The sequence below is a fragment of the Castor canadensis genome, chromosome 10 (assembly GCF_047511655.1).
Source record: "Castor canadensis chromosome 10, mCasCan1.hap1v2, whole genome shotgun sequence".
NCBI lineage: Eukaryota > Metazoa > Chordata > Mammalia > Rodentia > Castoridae > Castor > Castor canadensis.
The window spans coordinates 61,479,958-61,502,420 of record NC_133395.1 but is presented as its reverse complement, the minus strand read 5'-3'; the positions used below and the strand labels follow the sequence as shown (position 1 = coordinate 61,502,420).

Below are 22,463 nucleotides of genomic sequence, written 5' to 3'. Positions count from 1 at the left end.
AGGTCAGTGATCTCTGAGAGAGCAAAACAAATGGTGAGCCCATCACTGCCATAGCATGGTTTTCAGGCCACAATGCAGGAAGAAGAAATAGAAATAGAGTCCAGTGGTCTCTGGAAACAGAGGTGAGAAACCAAGCATGCAGAGCACCTAAAATCAACAGGCTAGAGAGCTGGAGAGGTCTGTGGAGAGTCACCCTCTATTCTCTGCTGATGGAGCAGAGTGTGCCTGTGAGGAAACACCCAACACCAGGGAAAGAACTATGAGAAAGAATGGAGCCATTTCCACCAGCCCAAGTGTAAAAGGCTGGTGTAGCTCAAAGATAGAGTATCTACCTAGCAAGAATGAAGCCCTGAATTCAAATCCCAGTACTAAAGGAAAAAAAGTGCAAAAGGCTTGCCATCTATGAGGCATCAGGTAGAGTGCTCAGAAGGGCACTGCCTGGGCAGTGGGGAACATCTAACTACAAAAACTGCTGTCTGTCTAAAACCAACAAGAAAAAGATGAAACCTTGAAAGAATGGAATTGTTTGCAAGTAATTTAGATGCATCCCAAAACACAGTTCAAGAATATTGAAAGGAAAATGAAAATTGCTAGGACCCAGTAAGATAAAATCCACAGTATTTAGCATCCAATAAAAATTTATTAAGCAGGATACACGCACGCATACACATGCACACACAAACACACACACACACGCGCGCGCGATTTTGAGGGGGGCAGTGAACAGTACTGGGGTTTAAATTCAGGGCCTTGCCTCTAGCCCTTTTTGTTTTACATTATTTTTGAAACATGATCTCATTTTTACTTGGACCAGCCTGAGACCATGATCCTCCTACCTATACCTCTCCTGTATCTGGGATTACAGAGTATATCACCATTCCCAGCTTATTTGTTGAGATGGAGTCTCACTAACTTTTTGCCTGGGTTGTCCTCAAACTGCCATCCTCCCTATCCCACCTTCTGAGTACCTGGGATTATACATGCAAACCACTGTGTTCAGCAAAAATATGATTCTTAAAAAGGAGAACTATCAGTCAATAACAACAAATGTAAAAGAAACAGACATTAGAATTAGTAGACGGGTATGTTAAAAAAGTTATAATATTGTATGTTCAAAAAGGTAAAGGAGTATAAACATGTTAGAGAAAGAGAGAAAAAGGACCCAAATCAAATTTTCTAGAGATTAAAAACACAGTATCTAAGCTGAAAAATACAGTAGATGGGATAAATAGCAGATTAGACACTTCAGAAGAAAAAAAATGGATGAACTAGAAGACATAAATATAGAAACTATCCCAAAAGAAATATGGGAGGAAAAAAAGCATCTTGGCTAAAGAAAAGAAAAAGACCAGAGTATCATAAGCTGTGGGACAACCTCAAGCAACCTAATAAATGTGTGAATGGAATTCCTTAAGAAAAGGTGGTTGGGAGGGGTGGGTTCCACAAAAATATCTTGAAAGATAATGGCCAAATGTGCAAGTGTGATGAAATCAATAACCTCAGGTATCCAAGCAGAATGCTAAGCAAAAGAAGCATGAAGAAAACTAAGCCAAATTGCTTAGAGCCAGTGACAGAGGAAATCTTACAAGTAGCCAGAAAAAAGTCCTGTTACATACAGAAAAATAAATACAAGGAAGACTTCATCAGAAGAAATGCACAACAGAAGAAAGAGGAGTAACATTTTTAAATCATTGAAAGAAAAAAATATTATGAACCTAGAGTTCTATACTCAGCAAAATATCTTTCAATCATGAAGTGAAATATTTTCCAGACAGACAAAAGTTGAAACAATCCTCACTAATAGACCTATAAATAGAAATTTTAAAAAGAAAAAATTCCGGCAGATAGAAAGAAAGTAATACCAGGTGAAAATCTGAATCTACATAAGAAATAAAGAGCACACAATGAGAGAAAAATATGTGGATAAATAAAAATGTTTTTTCCTTCTTTCTTTTTCACTCTATACCAATGTATGGTAGTCTTACAGCCCACGATGGAGTGGCATGCATACAATGCACAGAAGCTGGGAAAGGGAAAAAGAAAGCACACTGTCCTAAGCTTCTTTCATTTCGCACTTGCATTCTCTTATTTCTTAGTGTCTTACTACGTTGCCCAGGTTGGCCTGAACTCCTGGGCTCAAGTGATCCTCCTGCCTCAGCCTCTGGAATAGCTGGAACTACAGACATGCATCACCACACCTAGCTCTTATTTCACATGGGAAGTGGTGTAATGCTATTTAAAGGTAGACTGAGACGTTAAAGACACATACAGCAACTGATTACAAAATATAACAAAAGAAGTATAAGTAGTAAGCCTATAAAGAAGATAAAATAGAATAAAAACATTCAATGCAAAAGAAGGCCAAAAAAGAGGAAAAGGAACCAAAGTATAAATAGAAAACAATAGAGAATTTAAACCCAACCATATTAATCATATTAAATTTATATTTTCTCAATGTCACAACTAAAAGGCTGAGATCATCAGACTGGGAGAAAAAAGACCCAATTTTAAAGCAAAAGACTGCTTTATTGCCTTACACAAAACCCACTTTAAGCACAAAAAACACAAGTCAAAAATAAAAGAAGGAAAGGAAATGCTATGCTACTATTAGTGAAAAGAAAGCTGGAGTGGCTTTACTAAAATCAAATAAAGTCATTTTCACAATGCAGCATATTATGTGACACAAAGGGGCTTTTCATAACGAGTAAGGGTACACTGATCAAAGAACACTACAATTGTAATTGTTTATCCTCCTAAATTCTGTATGTGAGATGCTGGACAGGTATTGTGAGAGCGGTGTTTCTCAGGCCCTCTCCACCCTCTGCCCACCTCGTCCCTTCTGCACTGAAGATGCTGGTCCCCAGGTTCACATTCCTCCTTCCTACATGTGTCCTGGGTGGGCTCTGACCCTCCCTCAGCCTCTCAGTTCCTCAAGTTCCTCCTTCCCAATGGTCTTCATCCTCATTCCAATTTAGTTACACACTTCCAAGATCATTTCTAAGGATTCAGTATATTACCTAGAAATGGTCTGTCTCCTGAACATTAAGCTGAAATATCTCACTCTGACTAGTCTCCTGCCCTTTCACTGCATTCTTTCTTCTGCACCTATTAAAATAAAGACCATTAAAACTTCTGTTTCTTGAAACCTCTACTTTATCAGTCTCCTATCTTCTTGATGCAGCTGAAAACTCCAAACCTTAACACCCTAGTTATTCTCTGACCAACACCCTCAACTTCCTCATCCCACTGTCTTCCTGCTGCATCTTCTTAGTTGTATCCCAGAGGCCTGATTGGATCTACTGTTCACTTTTTCTAATCTTAACACCTGGCTGCTAGGTGATGCTGGGGGGAAAACTATAGTATGAAGCTGCAGTGACACTACAAATTCATGGTTTCTGTCCTCAGATTGTCCTTTAATGCTGCAGGACAAGTCTCTATCTTTTACCAGTCCAGTCTCTCCATTTGTCTCCCCAGCAACAATTTGAAATCACATCTGCTGTCCTCAAATTTCTAACTGTAGTACCACTTTGCACTCCTCAACTTATCCCCACTTCCCCACCTTTGGCAAATCTCCTCAGCTGTATGATATAAAATAAATATTTTAAAAGTCATTAAGCATATTTCCTCAATTTCCTGCCATGACATCCACATACTACCTTTTTTAGCAGTTGCTCTTTGCATTTTCCCACGGCACTATTTCTCAACCCATATCCTCTTCTAAAATGTAATCTTCAATAAGAGATGGCATCTATTTCCCCATCTCCTGGTTCTGGGCAAGTCCTTTGATCAACAGAATGTAGTTCCCAGCTATGGTCCTTTTAGAAGACTTTTGGAAGCCAGCTGCTATGTCAGAAGTGTGCCTACCCTAAAAACTAAAATGCTACTGAGAAGCACAGATTCTCAAGTAAGAAGGCCAGGAGGATAAGATGTGGCTTGGAGGAAGGAGAGGAGGAGAGAAGGGAGGGAAGGAGGGAAGACAAGAAGTTTGCATGGTGGAGCAGCAAGGCACCAGACTTAGCAGTGAAAAAGCATTTGGGAAGTGGATCCTCTGGCCCCAGCCTTCTGCTGATACCATGTGGTCAGGATGAACTGCCTTGTCAAGCTGTTCCCTAACTCCTGACCCACAAAATCATAAACAAAGTGAAATGGTTGTTTTAAGGCAACAAATTGTTTTCCACTAATAGAACACTCCTACTGACTCTTTTCCATTAACATTTACTTCCTATCTCTTCCATTTAAAAAAAAATCTTCCCTCTACCTCCTACTCCCCAAGCTCTATCTTCACTTTTGCTGTATCTATACTTGCCTTCACAGGAAACTTCAGATAAAAGCACTCTATAATCATTCGTTGCCTTCACTTCTTTATCTAGCATTCACATCTCATCCTATCCCCACCACTCCACTTAACAGTTCTTGCTACTGCCACCACTGGCTTCCTGTTGCTAGAACTTATCAATTTTTCCTGGCTGCTGCTTCTGTGTCTAAAACAGCAAGCACTCCCCCAGACTTTGTAATGCTCCCACTTCGTGATACTTCTGTTTTCCTCCTGTCTCTCTGGCTGTTGTATTTCAGCCTCTTCTGGAGACAGAAGCTTCTCATTCCTGTGCATTCTTGAAATGTTGGAACTTCTCAGAAGTCTATCTTTAGCCTTTATTTCCTCACCTAGAATATCACTACCTAATGGATTATTAAGAAAATTCAACGCTCTTATAAGAAGTACTCATCAAAATGCTCAGCACAGGATGAACTGTCAAAAGAGTAGTTTTCATTATACATGTTGGTGGCTCTCAAGTCTACACCCCTAGCCTAGATACCTAACTGCCATCCAACTCCTCTGTTTGAATGACCTACAATTACTTCAAACTCAACATAACCAGATGAATTTACCTCCCCAAGAAAACCTCATCCAATCCTAGGTATTTTACTTTAATGAGTGGCACCTAGTTACACAAGCCAGAAACCTGGATGTCATCGTAAGTTGACCCTCTCTGTCCCTTACTCACCCTTAGGTAATTAGCTGCTAAATCTGATAAAATAAAGCCAGATACTGTTTTAAGTGTGCCACATACATTAAGAGACCTAATGTTAATGAACGTAAGGTTTACAAATGCCTAGTAGTTAGTATAGATAATAAACACAGGAAGACTGTAAGGAAGGAAGAATGTACAGATGAGGGTGATAAGAAAAAGGGTAAAGTGAATGGAGACTTTAGACCGTGGTAAACAAAAAGGCAGGGAAAAGCATTTCAAAACTCAAGGACTGCCAGAAAGAAATACTGTTGTGTGAGTGGTAATTAAACAAACAAGTCTGAATGGAAAAGAGAATGCAGACAGGGGTTCTCAAATTTGGGGGGCTCATAAGAATTTTAATTGTTAAAATTACTGAGGACTGAGCATTTTAGCTTTTGTTCATGTAGGTTTTATGCATCAGTATTTACCATATTGGTAATCAAGCCTTAGTTTAATTAAAATGTAACTGAAACCAAAGAGTTTTTAAATACTGATTTATTTTAAACAATAAACCCATTATATGTTAACATAAATAACATTTTAATGAAAAATAGTATTTTTCGAAAAATTGAAAGCTAGAACACTGCACTGTTTTGTAATCTTGATAATGTCTTTAATATCTGGTTCAATAAAAGAGACCTGAATTCTTGTATCTGTTTTACTTTCTTGCAACATGTTGTTTCAGTTGAAGTATACAAAGAAAATATGGCTTTAAGGGAGAAAAAATATTTTAATTGTCTTTTGAGGTAATCATGGTTATTCTTCTTTGATACTACACCAAAATTCAACAAGTGGCATGTTCTTAAAGGTTACTTGCAAGTGTGGAATCAGAATTGTATCAAAGAACAGAAGCAAACCTTTTATATTCTAAAAACTTAAGCTCCTTTGGTTTATCTTGAACTTCTGTATGTGTGGTGGTACTGAAGTTTGAACTCAGGGCCTCATGCTTCCAGGCAGGCACATTATCACTTGATCCACACTTGAGCCCTTTCTGCTTTGGTTATTTTTGTGACAGGGTCTTGCTTTTTGCCCAGGCCAGCCTTGACCACCATCCTATTTGTGCGTTCCTCCCTAGATGGGATGACAGGTCCATACTGTCACACCCAGCCTTATCTGTTGAAGTGAAGTCTTTCCAACTTTTTTACCCAGTTTGTCCTCAAACTGCAATCCTCCTGATCGCAGCCTCTTGCATGGCTAGGATGGCAGGCACACACCACTGTACCTAGCTATTGGTTGAGGTGGAGTCTCATGAAGTTTTTACCAGGGCTGTCTTCCCAATTTCAGTCCCTGAGTAGAAATGATTACAGGTGTGAGCCACCATACCCAGCTTATCCAGAGCTTTTATTTATTTATTTATTTTATTTTATTCATATGTGCTTATCCAGAGCTTTTAATGAATCTCTTTCCCATGAATAAGCCCGTAACTTGATATATTAGTCATTTTGAAATACTGATTCACTGAATTATAGAGATCATCCAAATTCAATATGCACCTTTATATATATTTCCATTTCATAAGAGTATTTAAAAAAACATACTCAAGAGTGGAGATTTAATCAAATTAGTGATTTTTAACTGTTTCAGTGACATTCAAATAAAACTAACTTTTTTAAAAGTGAGAGTGTATAGTAGCAAAGAATACAATGACTACTAGCTAGTTTAGTGCCACTGCCTTCATTTATGCAAAGCTTTAGGTCATCAGTTTAAATATCAACAGACTGAAAAAAGTAAAGAGTAAAACATTTTTATCTGAAGATTCCCTGAAGTCGTTTCAGATACCACCAGGGAACCATAGTCCTACACTTTGAACTGCTCACATAAAAAGAAAGGAGACAAAGCTTCTAAACAAGAGCCTTTGGGCCGTCAAATAGTTGACTTAAAAGCTACCATTGTAAAAACATGCACTTGATTCCTCTGACCTTTGCATGCTGGGTAATTTTAGAATTACATCTTTAATGTCAGGTTATATCATGAAGATTCTAGATTATGTTATTTTCCTCAAATGAGCATTTTTTTTGTTCATTTGTTCATGTGTGTGTGTGTTAACAAGCAATATCTTTACTGAACTTGAACTGTACACACCATTTAACTGGGCAGCAACTCCACTCAACTCAAAAAACCTTTTGTCTTTCATTAAGCTGAGTCTGAGTCTGTTACACACAGGAATGATTCAGATTTCAATCAGAAATGTGGATCACCAGAATTTGAACAGCCTTTCCCTGGTTCTTTCCCTTACAAAATTCTTCCATTTTCTTCAATAGACAAGGTTTCTCCAGTTTCAGTTTTTCACTTTCCTTCTCTACTTTCAGAAAACCTACAGTTTTCCCACTGGCACCCTTTCCCCACACTACTGCCCTTCCCCACACTTAGCCCCACACTAACAGCCACCTTCCTGCACAGGTTCACAGCTGCCCTCTACCACTTCTCAACTAGTCTGCCTGTCCTTCCTCTCCAGTGATTTTAGACTGCTGCTTCCTGTGTGCTATAAAGACTGTATAGCAGTTGTTTCTTTGTAGGGAGTCTTTTGGTAGTGTATCCTTCCATCATCACTAGATGAATATGACCCCCACAGAAAGTTTTTATCTGAGGAATTAGCATGATAAGATGTGCACTTTTAGGATTTCTCTGGCTGCTGTGAGAGAAATGGTCTCAAGGTAGCAGATGGAAGATGAATAAGAAGAGTCCACAATAGTCCAGGAAAGAGAGACCATTTGAAGAATAAAGCACCAAACACACCTTGGTCTATAGAGATTTATTGAAAAAAAACTGGGTAAATTTAGAAAACAACAAAGCTAAGATATCCAAACCTCATTTCATCACACGCCAGCATTATGAGCATGTAACAGAGCTAACAGGCCCACACACCTAGAGGCTGTTTAATCTGATTCTTAGGTATGATTCATTCTAAGTCATCTCTAATCTCTCACATTTCTAGAGAGTGAGAACTTGCTAGATTTATCAATAGACCCTTCCCAGCATCACACACTTACCTACTGCCTGCTAATCTCCCTGGGATGAAAAGAACCAGAAGTGTGTGCTCGTTCCTTCTTGATTTAATGTTTCTCAAGACTGTCAAGCAAAGACTCTGAATCTGTTTCCCCACAAGATCAATAAAGTGATGTTCTTCCTTTCATTAAGTTTTTGGAGAAGAAGGTGGGGGTCTAGTTCAGTGGTAGAGCACCGGTCTAGCATATGCAAGATCGTGGATTCAATTTCAGCACTCCTCCCCAGTTACTGGGGGTGGATGGAGTAGTATCTCACTTGATGTTTCCCTCAGTCAACACACTATGTAACTATGTTCCCATCAACTTATAGCATTAATGAAAAATTTTTATTCTGAAACAGAATCAAAAGACTTTGAAAGCTTGCTAAGAGTCTTGAACTGGATATCTGTTGTGCTCAATTTGTGAAAAATTCCTCAAATGGTTGCTTGAACTATACACTTTCCTGTATAGATATGTAAAAGCTCAAACATACCCATTCCATGTTCCATTACTCTCACAGGAAAAGTACACAGTATCCTGTTTGTGTGGCATTACTTACCTTCACAATGGTATCTGCTAACCACTCTAGCTCTATTATAATTTAAAAAGTAACATAGAATTTAAACATATATATATGAGTAAATAGAAGTTATCTGTTGTTTCATCTCCTAGAATTTAAATTCAGAGGTTTGTGACTATTACATCATCCTATCTATCATAAATAAATTATACTATTTTCCAAACTTGGGGCATGCCATTTTTCCTCCAAAAAATTCTCAAAAGTAAAGGAATATTGTTTAGAATCTATACCTGGCAGTAGTTGAGCTGAAAAGTCTAGAGCACAAGCAATTTTTGAAAACAGGAAATTTCTATTACTTTCTCTACAATTTCAGAGCCTCTGCTCTTTATGTACCTTTAGAATCTCTGCCTCACTGCATAGTATACAGCAGATGTTCAATAAATATGTGCTGATGGTAATAAAATTGATTATTTAAAAGCAGTTAAAGCTGGTGGTACGGCTCAAGTAGTAGAGTGTCTGCCTTCAAGGGCAAGGCTCCGAGTCCAAATCCCAGTACAGTCCCCCTTCCCCCCAAAAAAGAAAGAAAAGAAAAAGATAAAAAACTCATCACACAAACACACAAAAGACTGGTGGAATAGCTCAAGTGGTAAGAGTGCTGACTAGCAACACTGAGGCCCTGAGTTCAAACCACATACTGCAAAAAAAAAAAAAAAAAAGTAGTAAGAATAATCCCTTTCAGATGATATAACACCCTAATTTCAGTTTGTAGCAGAGAGAACAAACAAACCTCTGAAAAATATTTTTTTTTGATTCATTCATTTAATAGAATTTTTCTATTTTCATTTCAACTTCTAGATTCTAAGTTTTCTTCTAAACACTCCTTTTCTTATCAAATGGAAATTTGTCTTACAAGCAGTTACCAAATTCATTAACTACAGTGTAACATGTTTCTATCACTTTTTTCCTACTTTTCTTCTCTATCCACTGTCTATGATAATACAAGAGAACACTAAGAAATAAGTCAATCATTAAGTATTTTTAAAATGTGCAAAAAATTAAAACTAAGGTTACATGTGCAGATTAAGATTCTAATACAACTCATTAATTTTTATTACCATTTCTATAAACTTGTGTAAATTTAAAAATATTTACAGGTTGAGTACCTCTTATCTGAAATGCCTGGGACTGTCAGTGTTTCAGATTTCAGGGTTTTTCAAATTTTGGAAAGTCTGCATAGACTTTACTGGCTGAAGATCCCTAATCTGAAAACCCAAAACCTAAACTGCTCCAAAACTCAAAACTTTTTGAGGATAATGTTGGGGCTCAACATGCATATGCTTAGTGTGCAATACAGTTTCAAAAAACCCAACTAGTAATCCACAAATATGGCAATTTTCAAAGTGTTATCCAACTACGCAGATCTGAAGAACATAATAGAACTGCAAGTAAACAGTTTACAATTGCTACATAGGAAATGTCATCTTTATTAATAAAAAAGCTTATATGCTATAAATAGATCCTAGAGCATATGACTTGTGGCCCTATCATGCTTTATACAATACACATAATTGAACAATAGTGTAGGTTTTTGTGTTATCTTTAATAATGGCACAAAAGTGAGTCCTATTATAGTGTACAGGAATCATTAAATAGCATAATCTCAAAATTTTAATTTTGTTGAAATTGTAGAGCAGACATTTACATTATCAGTATTATATACAGGTGTTTTGAGGTGTTTTTTTTTTAGTTGCTTATATACCTAAATACTTTAAAAACTTCTGTTTTACTTTAAAGCACTACATTTAAATAAAAGCTATTCCTAGATAGATCAGCGTGTTAGATGCTCTGGACAGCTCTAATAGAAGTCCAGTCTATTAAAAGGGAACTGAACAAAAGAAAAAAAAAGTCCATTTTAATATTCTACTTGATTCTTGGGCTATACACTGAAATGATATTATTCATTACAGTGGATATTTGCTCTTAAGTAGATGTTAAGAAATACTTATTAGCCATATGCACATGAAGATCCTTAATTATTTTAGCTAGCTGTTACTTACTGAGAGCCATGCAAGGGATTCCATGATTCGATGTTCACATCGTTCTAAATGTTTTATCATTTCTCTTGTCAAGTTGGCTTCTGCTTTGATAAAACTTTCAATCACTTTGTAAAAATCAAAGGCTTTTAAATTAAGTACATTCAGAATCCATGGGAAAGACAAATCCGTTCCAGAATCAAGATTCTGAGATGTACTTCCTGAAAATAAAAGAAAAAAATGTATGAATATGAAATGTTAAGACTTTAAGTATTTTTCATTTGGAAGATCATCTTGAACAAAGAATTTTAAAATAGCAAAAGGGTTAAATAACTTTTATTTAGAGCAAAAGATTTTATTCTGTATACATGGACTCTCAAGAGTGTATATGCATGTATATTTTTCTTAGGGAAAGTGTTCATATCTTACATCAAATTTGCAAGGGCTTAAATGCCCTAAACTTTTATCAAAAGTAGGTTTAATATCTTATCAGAAATTCATTAGCAGTTTCATCTTAACTCTCTCATAAATCCTTGTGCAAAGAGGAAAAAATGTTTTCAAGATTTTGCTGACTTCATTAGTTAGAAAATGGTATCTCTTTAAAATGTGCAGTGTTTAAAATGTTTCCATAGGAATTTATTAAGTTCCTCTTTTATTGTTTAATTATATCCTTAAATGTTCCTCTTTTGTTTCTGCAAGACTTTTTAACATTTGTAGCATTATTTATGAAATAATGCCTATTTAAAATTAATACGAAAAACACTCCTATTGGCCTTTGTTCTGTTTATCAATAATTATTAAATTTTCATAGTTGTCTTAAAAGCAATCACCAATTAAGAAAGTCACTCAGGCTTTGGTGGATTCCAGCTCCAACTTCTGGCCTCATGAGCACAGAGGTTACAATAGTGCTTTCATATGTGTGCTGGCTGCTCTTTAATATTCCTTTGGCACTTTATAATCTCACCAGTCTTTGAAGGGGTTCCAATAGCCACCTTTCCGAGATTTAGTATCTTCAAAATAGGATCTTAGTAAAATACCATCCCCAAGATGACCTGAAATGACTCAGATGCTAAGCCACTTAACTAGCTTTGAGGACCAATTATATTCTTCACTATATGCTGATCTAAAAATATGCCTATTTTTCCTCAACATCCGTACCTCCCAGAAAAAGAACAAAAACCATAACACACCTTAAGATTTTTTTAACTTTAAACTAAAATGTTTATTTACTAAAATTTAACTTACTGCTATATGTAGCCATTACAACTTCAAGAGCACACGCCAATAAAGACATATGAAAGATATTGTCATTCAGGAGTTTGCTAAAAGAAAAAATAAAAGGAATGAATTCAAAATGTTTACTTTCATTAAAAAAAATTATTTGACCAAAACTAAAAAATTTTACCTAAAATTTTGAATGGATAATCGTTCTTCTTCCTAAAACAGATAATTTAAAACAAAAATGTTAAATGGAAACCTCAGCTATACTAGCAGTAATTTTTTCTGTTACATACTTTTTAACTTACTGATTTAAGCATAGATTCCATCACTCGGTAATACAATCGGACTCCGAGTTTATATCGCTACAAAGAGAAAGAAACATAAGGACACATTATTTTAGAAAATCACTAATTTTTGTAAAAGCCTTTTCTTGAAATATACTTCTAAACCTTTTTAGGAATATAGCTACCAAAGATCACAAAAGCTAGCTTGTCCAAAACTCAAAACTTAAGTATAAACTGATGGTTAACATTCCCAATAAATTATCAAGAACATGATCCACTACCTGATTTTCCTTCCCTCCACTTCAGTCTAGATTCTTTATACTAAGGATAGGTTATATGCCCAGTACTATTTTAAGTATTTTACATACCTAGTATAATACTTCTTATAACTTAGAGCATCTGTTTTCAAAACAGCTGCTGGGATTAAGAGAATAGTCTATGTCTACAAAACTTAGTAAAATGGGCACTGGCAAAAATCAGCAAATAGTTTTAACCAACCAACTAGTTCCCATCAGTTGAAATAATGACCAGATTTTTGAGTTACATACACATGCTCACATACACAAACCCATATTCATCTATTCCACATTAAGAGTACATAGCCACAAGTGGTTGTCATATACAATTAAAAAGAACTTTTAAGAATAGTTGATTAAAACACTAGTGGTATCAAAATATAACCTCACTGCACTGGAACAAATGTGTACAGTGATTACAATTTTCAAACATTTTACTTATTGCCCTCATTAATATCACACAACAAATATAGGACCTGAATCTCAGAGAAGTTAAAACAATATGTTCACGATTACATAGTTCATAAGTAACAGAACTAGATACAAACCCAGGCTGTAACTCAAGTCCATACTCTTACCCAATATGTTGGCTTAATTTTTTTCAATTATAAATATATTTTAATTAGTGCTTTGAATACACAACAAACCAGTATTTGCCATTCCTGTTCTGATGTCATCTTTGAACTTAAAAATATTACTGTGTCTTTTTGGGGGTGGGGCAGCACTGGGGCTTGAACTCAGGGTCTTCACACTTGTCAGGCTGGCTCTGTTACCACATGGTCTACTCTGCCAGCATTTAGAAATTATATTATACAAGCTCAAAAAGTGAGTTTTAATCCCAGAAACAGGATGATTAGGTGTTCCATGTCTGGCAAGGAATCAGTGCTAACTCAATCACATGCATGACAAACTTGTGGAACTGTGGGTTTATATATGTCTCCAAAGGTCGCAGGAAGAAGAGAAGGGTTTCCTACATTGTTTACATTCATAAGGATTCACACCAGTGTGAATCTGTTCATGTGTTTTGAAGTACCTGGTTAAAGTAAAGGCTTTTCCACATTGCTTACAGGCAAAGATCGTCTCTCCAGTGTGACTTCCTTCGTGTGTTTGAGGTAACAAAAAGAACTAATAGGCGTTCCACATTACTTACATATATAGGGGTTCTCACCACTATAATTTTTTTCATGTTTTCTAAGGTTTTGGACCAATAGAAGGCTTTCCCACATTGTTTACATGCATAAGGTTTTGCTCCAATGTGAATTCCTGTATGTAATTTCAGGTGCCTGGAAGAAGTAAGAGCTTTTCTACATTGCTTGCATGTATAGGTTTTCTCACTACAATAAATTTGTCCATGTGATCTAAGGCCACTGAACCAACAGAGGCTTTTCCACATTGTTTACATTCATAATATTTCACTCCAGTGTGAATCTGTTCATGTGTTTTGAGGTGCCTGGATGAAGTAAAGGCTTTCCCACATTGCTTACATGCAAATGTCTTCTCTCCATTGTGAATTCTTTCTTGTGTTTTTTTTTTTTTTATTCATATGTGCATACAAGGCTTGGGTCATTTCTCCCCCCAAAGTGGATTTGATGCCTGTTTTGTGGGCATCATGTTTTTTTGTTTTTTGGTTTTTTTTTGGTGGTGCTGGGGTTTGAACTCAGGGCATCGCAATTCCTAGGCAGGTGCTCTACCATTTGAGCCACTCCTCCAGCCCCTCTTGTGTTTTGAGGTAACTGGAAGAACTAAAAGTTTTTCCACACTATTTGCATACATAGGGTTTTTCACCACTGTGAATTTTCACATGTCCTCAAAGCTTACTAGACCAATAGACGGCTTTTCCACATTATCTACAAGCATAACGTTTTGCTCCAGTGTGAATTCCTTCATGTGCTTTGAGGTATCAGGAAGAATTAAAGGCTTTTCCACATTGTTTACATGCTAAGGGCTTCCCTCCAGTGTGAGTTCTTTCATGTGTTTTGAGGGAACTGGAAGAACTAAAAGCTTTTCCACAGTGCTCACATACAAAGCATTTCTCACCACTGAGTTTTCACGTTTTCGAAGGTCACAGGACCAACAGAAGGCTTTCCCACATTGTTTACATACATAAGGTTTCGCTCCAGTGTGAATTCCTTCATGTTTTTTGAGGTAAATGAATGAAATAAAGGCTTTTCCATATTGCTTCCATGTAAAGGGCTTCACTCCAGTGTGAAATCCTTCATGTGTTTTCAGGTAACTGGGAGAACTAAAGGCTTTTCCACATTACCTGCAGACATAGGGTTTCTCTGTACTGGAAGTTCTTTCTTGTTTTTCAACAACACACAAATGTGAGATGGGTTTCCCACATTGCTTCTCCACCAGAAGTCAGTTCATGTTTGCAAAGGTCACTAAAATGAAAGGAGGCTTTTCCATACTGCTTACATAGAAAGGGTGTCTCTCCAGGGTGAATTCTTTCATGCCATTAAAGAAATCTGGAATCAGGAAAGGTTTTCCCAGAATTCTTCCATTTAAGTGGCTTTTGTCCATATTCCTGATACTCATGTGGCTCAGTTCCACTCTGAGTTCTCAAGGGCAGACTCAGGGATGGATGCCTGATGAAGACTTCTGTACAGACACAGTTTTCATTTGTTCCCACTCCAGTAGGAGTATTATTGCTCATAATATGATCTGGAGTATGACTGAAGACTTCTCCACACTGAATATCTTCTTTGTGTTCACAGCGTCTCCCTACCACTTAACTTCTTAGATTTCTTCTGGAATTTCTATAAACCTCTTCAATGGTCTGATCTTCCCTAACAGAGGTCAGATTCCGGAAGGTTTCTACCATCACATCGATGTATAGTTTCTGTCATGAAGGATTGCCCAAAGCCCACTCTTCGTGGGTGAACTTGATCCACGTCATCAAAGGTCATAGACTCCATTTCCTGAGAGACCCGGCGATGTCCTTGGGCTCCTGCAGTCAGGGGGGCACACAGCAGCCAAGGCTGGGGCTTCTCTCAGCTTAGATGCTACTATCAAGTATCTATGTTGGCTTATTTTATGAATCAATAACAGTATTACTCAATAATTACATTGAGAAATGGCACATACAGCATTAACCCCACCCACATATGTATGAATATTTTTGAGAAGTCAAAATATAAATATCAAAAATTTAATAATATCAGAAATTTTAATTTTTTTCTTATTTGTATTTTCTAAAATTTCAATAATTGGCATATATACTTTTGTTTTTTATAATGAGGTGAGAAGTGTTTGTTTGCCCATGAAATTTCCTATAAGCTGGGATAAACTACCTGCCAGTATTTCCTATGACTGGACAAATACTAGTGTAGTAGTAAACAGTCAAGATAAGTGCTGTCTTTAAAATTACTTCTATATAGTGACACTAATAAAAATTAACTCAAGTTACCTGTGATCCAATGTCAACACACCCCTGTCCCACAGCATTAGCAAATTTCTCTTTAAAGATGTGTCCAATATCCTTCACTCTCTTCAGGATATTTTCTTTTGGGTTCACTGTGCAGTTCTTTAAGAAATATAAATAGAAATCAACACTGAGGACACTGTTTAACCAGAACTAAAAATTTCTGTTGCATAATAAGCGACTTGGTATTTTCAATTATTTATAAAAGTGTGGAAACACTTCCTCAATAACTAGGGAAATGCAACTTCAGAACATAAGCAGACAACAGAATTTCCTTGGATTAACATTAGTGACCAAAAAAAAACCCTTGATACAACTAAAAATCCCATTACCTAAATGTTCTGGTAGTAAGCAAGGGAAGAGCACACATTATCAAAAAATATTTTCAACTAAAAGTTTTATTAGAATGTATATTACCTCCTCCCTACAGCAAATGAAAAAGTAAAAGTAAGATGTAAGGGTGGTATCATTTCCTAATTTAAAGCTGTGCTTAAAAGAGTAAAGAATTGGGGTTGGGGGTGTGGCTCATGTGGTAGAGCACTTAAGGAGTTAAAAATAAGCCAAATTGGGCTGGTGGAGTGACTCAAGTGATAGAGCACCTGCCTGGGAAGCATGAGGCCTTCAGTTCAAACCCCAGTACCACCCAAAAAAAAAAAAAGAATTAACCAAATCACTTAACTACATTTTTAGAAACCTAAGATGGGGAAATACTTACAGAAGATGTTCGAACACATTTTTATTTGGGCTGGGGCTATGTCAACTTTAATAATCAAAGCACATTACAGAATGACATATTAAAGTAAATAGTATGATGTATTATAATATTCCATAACTCATATTAAAATATATCACAAACATGATTCACATAAACTATAATCAAAGACTCATTTTTTATAATCTCTACAGATTAAATACATTCCAAATATTATACACTAGGGAAAAAACTTTCTAAAGTTAAGATTGATTATAATTTTCTTTGTAATGTATTCATTTCCATTCAAAAATTTCACATTCTAAAATACCAATAAATTCTATATTCCTGTAAGAAAACAACATATAACTCTTAGGAATATATAACAAAGAAGCATTTCTTTCATAAAGTCATGGCTGCCAAAATGTCCATTAAAATGTGCACAGTCTGTACACATAGGGAAGATAGCACTGACCTTAAGAATAAAGAAATCTAAACTAACAAAGAAGTAACATCAAGAGAAAGATATCTCACTCTAAGGCAATCTGTCATTTGCCCGGAACTGCAGTCAAGCTGTAAAGCTTAATCAGAAGTTCAGCTTTAAACAAACCCAAGAAAATGCCTTTCAGGCAAAATTTTCTGCTCAACTGAAGTAATTCTAATTTTCAAAAAAAGAGCTCCTACATACTGCAAACACTGGAACAGGTATTCAAATTGATATTTAGAAGAGATTATCATTCTTTTAACCTCTATCATCATCCTTGCTAAAAGTTCTAGGTAATTGGATAAATGTGTTTTGGCAAATAGTCTTGTCCTACAGACAACACATAGACATAATCAACTTAATACCAGCTGGACAGCAAAATGAGTTCTCAGCCAACACAATTATGAGTATGATGACAGAAATTGCTAATTCCTGGACAAAGCATAACAAGAGATGACAACAGAATATGACTACTATATCACAGTAAATGAGCTATTAGCAAATACAGAAAGCACATAATTCTGGAACAAACCAAATTTTTAAAAATGTCCTGGTCTTGTATATATAGACATTTCAGTGAGTCCTAACCCTTATTCATATGATTTTAAATAAGGAGTAAAGGACTTTCTACTTTCTCTTTCTCCCTTTCTTGAGGAGAGGGAGGGTAGCAAGGACTTTCAAATGTAAAACTCAGGGTCTAGTAGGAATTGCAAACTGCAGTACACACAGGTCCAGGCAAGAATTGTAAATGAAAATATGATGGAGGATTAAAAAAGACAATAGGGCCATGGTGAGTGTTCAGTCCTGACATCACCTTTAAATAAAAGATCTTAAAGATCTTAAAAGCAGCCCAAGAGAAAAAACATAGATTAACTATAAAGGAATAACCATTAGGTTGACAGAAGACTTCTTAATTTTAGCAACAAAGGGAGCCAAGAAATGGTAAAGTGGTATCTTCAAAATAGTAAAGTACTATCTTAAGCTTCTGAAAGAAAGCAAATATTAACAACCTAGAATTGAAGATCCAACTAAACCATCCCTCACAAAATAAGAGTAAAGACATTTCAGGTAAAAAAAAAAAAAACAAAACCAAACCCTCTAATTTCACCTCAAACTAATCTCCCAATAGGAATTATTATAGAATAAATCTAAAGAATAAAGAAAATGATCTCAGAAGTGATGTCTAAGTTTCAAAAAAGAATGGTGATCAAGGCAAATGGTAAACACAAAATTTAGTAAGATTATACCTACTAATAATATCTATCTTGGGGGACTGAAAAAGCAAGAAACAAGATAATGAACAGCTACACATTGAATGGGAGATATGTGCTTTAAAAAATACTTAGTATTTTAACTTCTGATTTCAAATTTTTTGCCAAGATATCATAAAAAATGTTTTATTTATGGCTTACATTGAAATAGGATATCAGATTTTCTGATGGTTGATCACTTGCTGAATTTAAAATCATCATTAATTGCTGGATGGTATTCATAACTGTCCTAGAGGGGGAAAAAAAAAAGCAATATTAAGCAACAACGAAAAAAGAAAATGAACATTTCTCAGGTTAAAACTATCTTCTAACACACAGACTCTCCCATTTATCTTTAACAAGATCCCTGAAATAAGATCTTATTAACAGCCAGACATGCTGGTGCATGCCTGCAATCATAGTGCTCAGGATGCTGATGCAGGAGGATTATAAATTCGAGGTCAGCCTGGACTAAATAGGGATGTCTAGGCCAGCCTGGGCTACATAACAAGACTTGTATTAAAAAAAGCCCCCAAAACCAACCAACCAAAACCTTTGGTATGTTGTACTTTATAAGAAATTATACTTCATTTAAATCTTTAAGAATAAGATTATATTCACAATCACTACATTTATAATTATAGAACTGATATACTTACTAATAAAATGAAATACCCATATTAATTAGTGAAACTAATGACATTTTTTAGAGGAAATATGTGTCACAAATTTTCATATGATATAGAGAAATAACTGGCATCAAGATGGCATTCTTCCAAAAAAAAAAATCACAATTAAATGTTAAACACTTTCAAATAAAGACAATAAGATATTTAGTAACTCAAGTAAAGAACAAGAAATTCTTTTTACAGAGATACCAAGAAGAAAGGATACTTAGGTCCTATGACTCTAAAAGTAACCACTGTTAAAATGAAGTTAGGTCAATCCCTCAATAGCTTTTTAATTCTACAGTTTTATATGCATGTAGCATGAAGATTAATGCTCCAGTTTTTGGAACAACAGTACATATGAGACATTGCTAAGGATGTAAAGAACTGTAGGATGCTTAGGGCTAAAAAGGTCCTTAAATATTATTTAGTAAAACATGTTCAGTGTTCTCAGCTAAGCCTCTCTAAATTGTGATCCATACTTCACCTTTCAAACATATTGCCATGTGGTTTTCACAGCTTCTATACCCATTAATCTATTTAAGCCACAAATGACCAAATGCTAAAACCAAAACCTTTCTCATTTGTTTTGACAACTGACTTCTTTGACACATTTGATACTCAGAACTGGCTCTTCAGTGAAACTCAATGCCCTCCCTTGATTTTCTTGGCTTCATACACTAGGTTCCCCAATCATATCCTCTCATTCTCTAGAATCTAACTTCCACCCAGTCCTTAAGTGCTAGCATTGTTTAGGGATCAACCCTTGCCACCCACGCTTGGTCATTATACGCTCTCACTTTAGGCAGTACATCTATTTTCATGGTTTCTAACCCTACCTGATGGGTTCTCAAATCTATAAAAGCCATATATTCTATTGCTCACTAGATATTATCTTCCTAAGTGCTGAAGAACAATATTCTAAATGTAAATCCATCAAATATTTATCAAGCCTGTTCCTGCTCCCTCATTCCCACTACTACTCAATTAGTCCAGATCTTTAGCATCTCTCAACTGAACTACTGCAATAGGTCAGCCTAAAGATTTTTTGTTCACTGTGGTAGTAAGCCCTAGGCATGCAGACTATGAAAAAAATCCCCCAGGTTATTGTAATTTGCACCCTTGTTAAAAAGTTCTACAACAGATCAATCACCTTGTTCTGTCCTCCTCAGTCACCTTGTTCTGTCCTCCTCAGTCCATCCGCTCACAAATTGCTAATAAGCAAACTTATAAAAATCAAGCCTGAGTTTATCCTTACCCCGCTTACCATCCATTTGTAGCACAGACTACCTCACACATAAGCTTAAATCTACGTTTGTGAACACAACATGCAAAGGCCTTCATACCTACTCTCTACACCTGCCAGTTCATCCTCTCATTAATTAATACAGTTCCTCAGACTCATTATGTTGTTTTAACTTCAATGCCTTTGTGCATGTATTTCTATCCCCCAATATTGCTGTTTTATGGAACATTTCAAAATTCAGTTCAAACATCGTTTCATAGTCTCATCTGTGTTATCTCATTAACTTGCTCGTAACTCTATTACTATGCTTTTGTGAAGCTGTGTTTGTTTATATGTCTATACAATCATTTGAAATATATTACTGTTTGCCTATTATTACCAAACATTATGATAGGCCTTAAAATTTATTAGATGATGGACAAAAAAGTTATGGTCCATATGGAATGGAATTTAAAGGCTATCATGGGTTTAAGCAAACACACAAATGAATTTATAAATATGATAAACTATGAAGAAACAGAACAGGATGCTATGAAAAAGAATAATGAAAAATACTTCAAAGAAAAATATACCTTTAAAAAAGCAATATTTGTACTGAACATAAAGGAAGAGTAGCAGTTAGAAACCTGGAAAGAAAAGAAGAGTTTCAATAAGAAAGAATACCAAGTATGAAGGTTTTCAAGTGCAAGAGCTTGGAGAGTCCAAGAACCCAAAAGAGGGCTAATGTGTTCCCAACACTGAGTGCACAAGAATTCAAGATGAGGCTGGAGAGGCAACAGAAGCCAGATCATACAAGGTCTTCTAGGCATTAAGTTATTTGCATTGTATTCCTATTATGCTTGATCTGCCTTACATTTCTAGAATATTATTCCCAGGGCTCTGTGGAAAATAGATTTCTGGTGGGAGAGAGGAACAGTGCTAAGAGCAGAAGCAACAAGATGGTTAGCAGGATACTGCCAAAAATTCAAGAGAAAGAGAAAGATGTCTTGAACAAGGGTAGTGAGAGCAAAAATGGTTGAAAGGAAATGGACTCAAGATATATTTTGGAGGTAGATTTAACAGGACTTGATAACAGAGTTAAATGTGGGAAGAGAGTAAGATAAAGGACATAAAAATAATTCTAATTCTTCAAGGTTATATGCAGATCAAATGTGGTACTTTTTTGTTCTCTCTTTACTTAAGATGGAACTCATACACATTTTACATTATATTCCTATGGACAGACAGAACTAGCTCTAATAATTGTAATCTAAGCATCTCATGTAATACTATGGACACAAAGAGCTCTCAATATACCTTACATGTATGTACAAACATAAGATAAAACAAATAAACAAACCTGAAGCACTAAAAGCATTGAATAAGCAATTATAATGAAAATTAAAAGTAGGAAAATTCATACCTAACTGGAGTCTGTGGAGGAATCATATTCACCTCTTCATCAGGGTTACTTTTTCGTGGTGTTCTCTGTATCTCTAAACTAAATGATGAGCAATGTCATTCATACAGAAAATGTACAATTTGTGTTTTATGGGTCAAAAGCAGTGTAATACCTCCTGTTGTTTCATAACATCACTCAAAAGGGCAAGTCAATAAGAGAAGTGATAGGAAATAGATAACTCAACTGCTGTTTAAATGATTTTCTTTTACACTATGGTTCTTATGTGTCGGTCTCTTTCTACTAGGTTTATGACAAAGAGGTACATCAATCATTAAGTATTTTCATGAAAGTTAGATGTTTTATTGCTGGTGGTATTAATAACCAAGCTGTTCAGAATTTCAAAACACTGAAAGTCAAGTTTTTCAATGGGCTATGCTTTCTAAAAATAATACTGCTACTAAAATCAAATTAAAAATATTTAACTATGTTCAATTTTTAAGCCATGTGTAATATTTTCAATTTTGTACTAAAATTTCATAATAAGGAGTCAAAATTAACCTTACTTATGATCAGTCAGAAATTTTTGTTACTTTCAACCATTCATATTTTAGGACTGTCCCTAATAATTCCAGAGAATATATTTTTGTATTAATTTTTTAAATAAGATAGGCAGGCAACAGTACCACTTGAGTAAACTAATTAGTTCAATCATTTTCTTTTGGTGCACATTTGAAAAATTATATTCAGCTAGATAAAAAAAGGTAATTGTTGCAGAGTAAAATTTACATTAAATCTCTACTTGTTAATAAATTCTATATGCTTAGAACACATTTAATCTTCTCTTTACATAAAGGCATTTGAAAGTAATTTATTATAAATGATATTTAAAGGTAACTGAAATAATAAAAACCTAATTTACCCACATAATATGATACATCGATCATATCAAAGGCATATCAATAAGTAAAAATA

General features: G+C 35.4%; 1 protein-coding gene across 3 annotated transcripts in view; it reads right to left on the bottom strand.

Moving 5' to 3' along the window:
- Rb1 (RB transcriptional corepressor 1) overlaps nucleotides 1–22,463 on the bottom strand; it is a 150,719-nt gene that overhangs the window by 81,042 nt on the left and 47,214 nt on the right. For all 3 annotated transcript variants that reach the window (XM_074043390.1, XM_020170850.2, XM_020170849.2), the window contains 7 exons: nucleotides 21,513–21,590; nucleotides 18,359–18,446; nucleotides 15,757–15,873; nucleotides 12,073–12,129; nucleotides 11,952–11,983; nucleotides 11,792–11,868; nucleotides 10,571–10,767 (listed from right to left, as the gene is read on the bottom strand). In XM_074043390.1, coding sequence (XP_073899491.1) covers nucleotides 10,571–10,767; nucleotides 11,792–11,868; nucleotides 11,952–11,983; nucleotides 12,073–12,129; nucleotides 15,757–15,873; nucleotides 18,359–18,446; nucleotides 21,513–21,590 — 646 coding nt within the window. The remainder of the gene's footprint in view (nucleotides 1–10,570; nucleotides 10,768–11,791; nucleotides 11,869–11,951; nucleotides 11,984–12,072; nucleotides 12,130–15,756; nucleotides 15,874–18,358; nucleotides 18,447–21,512; nucleotides 21,591–22,463) is intronic.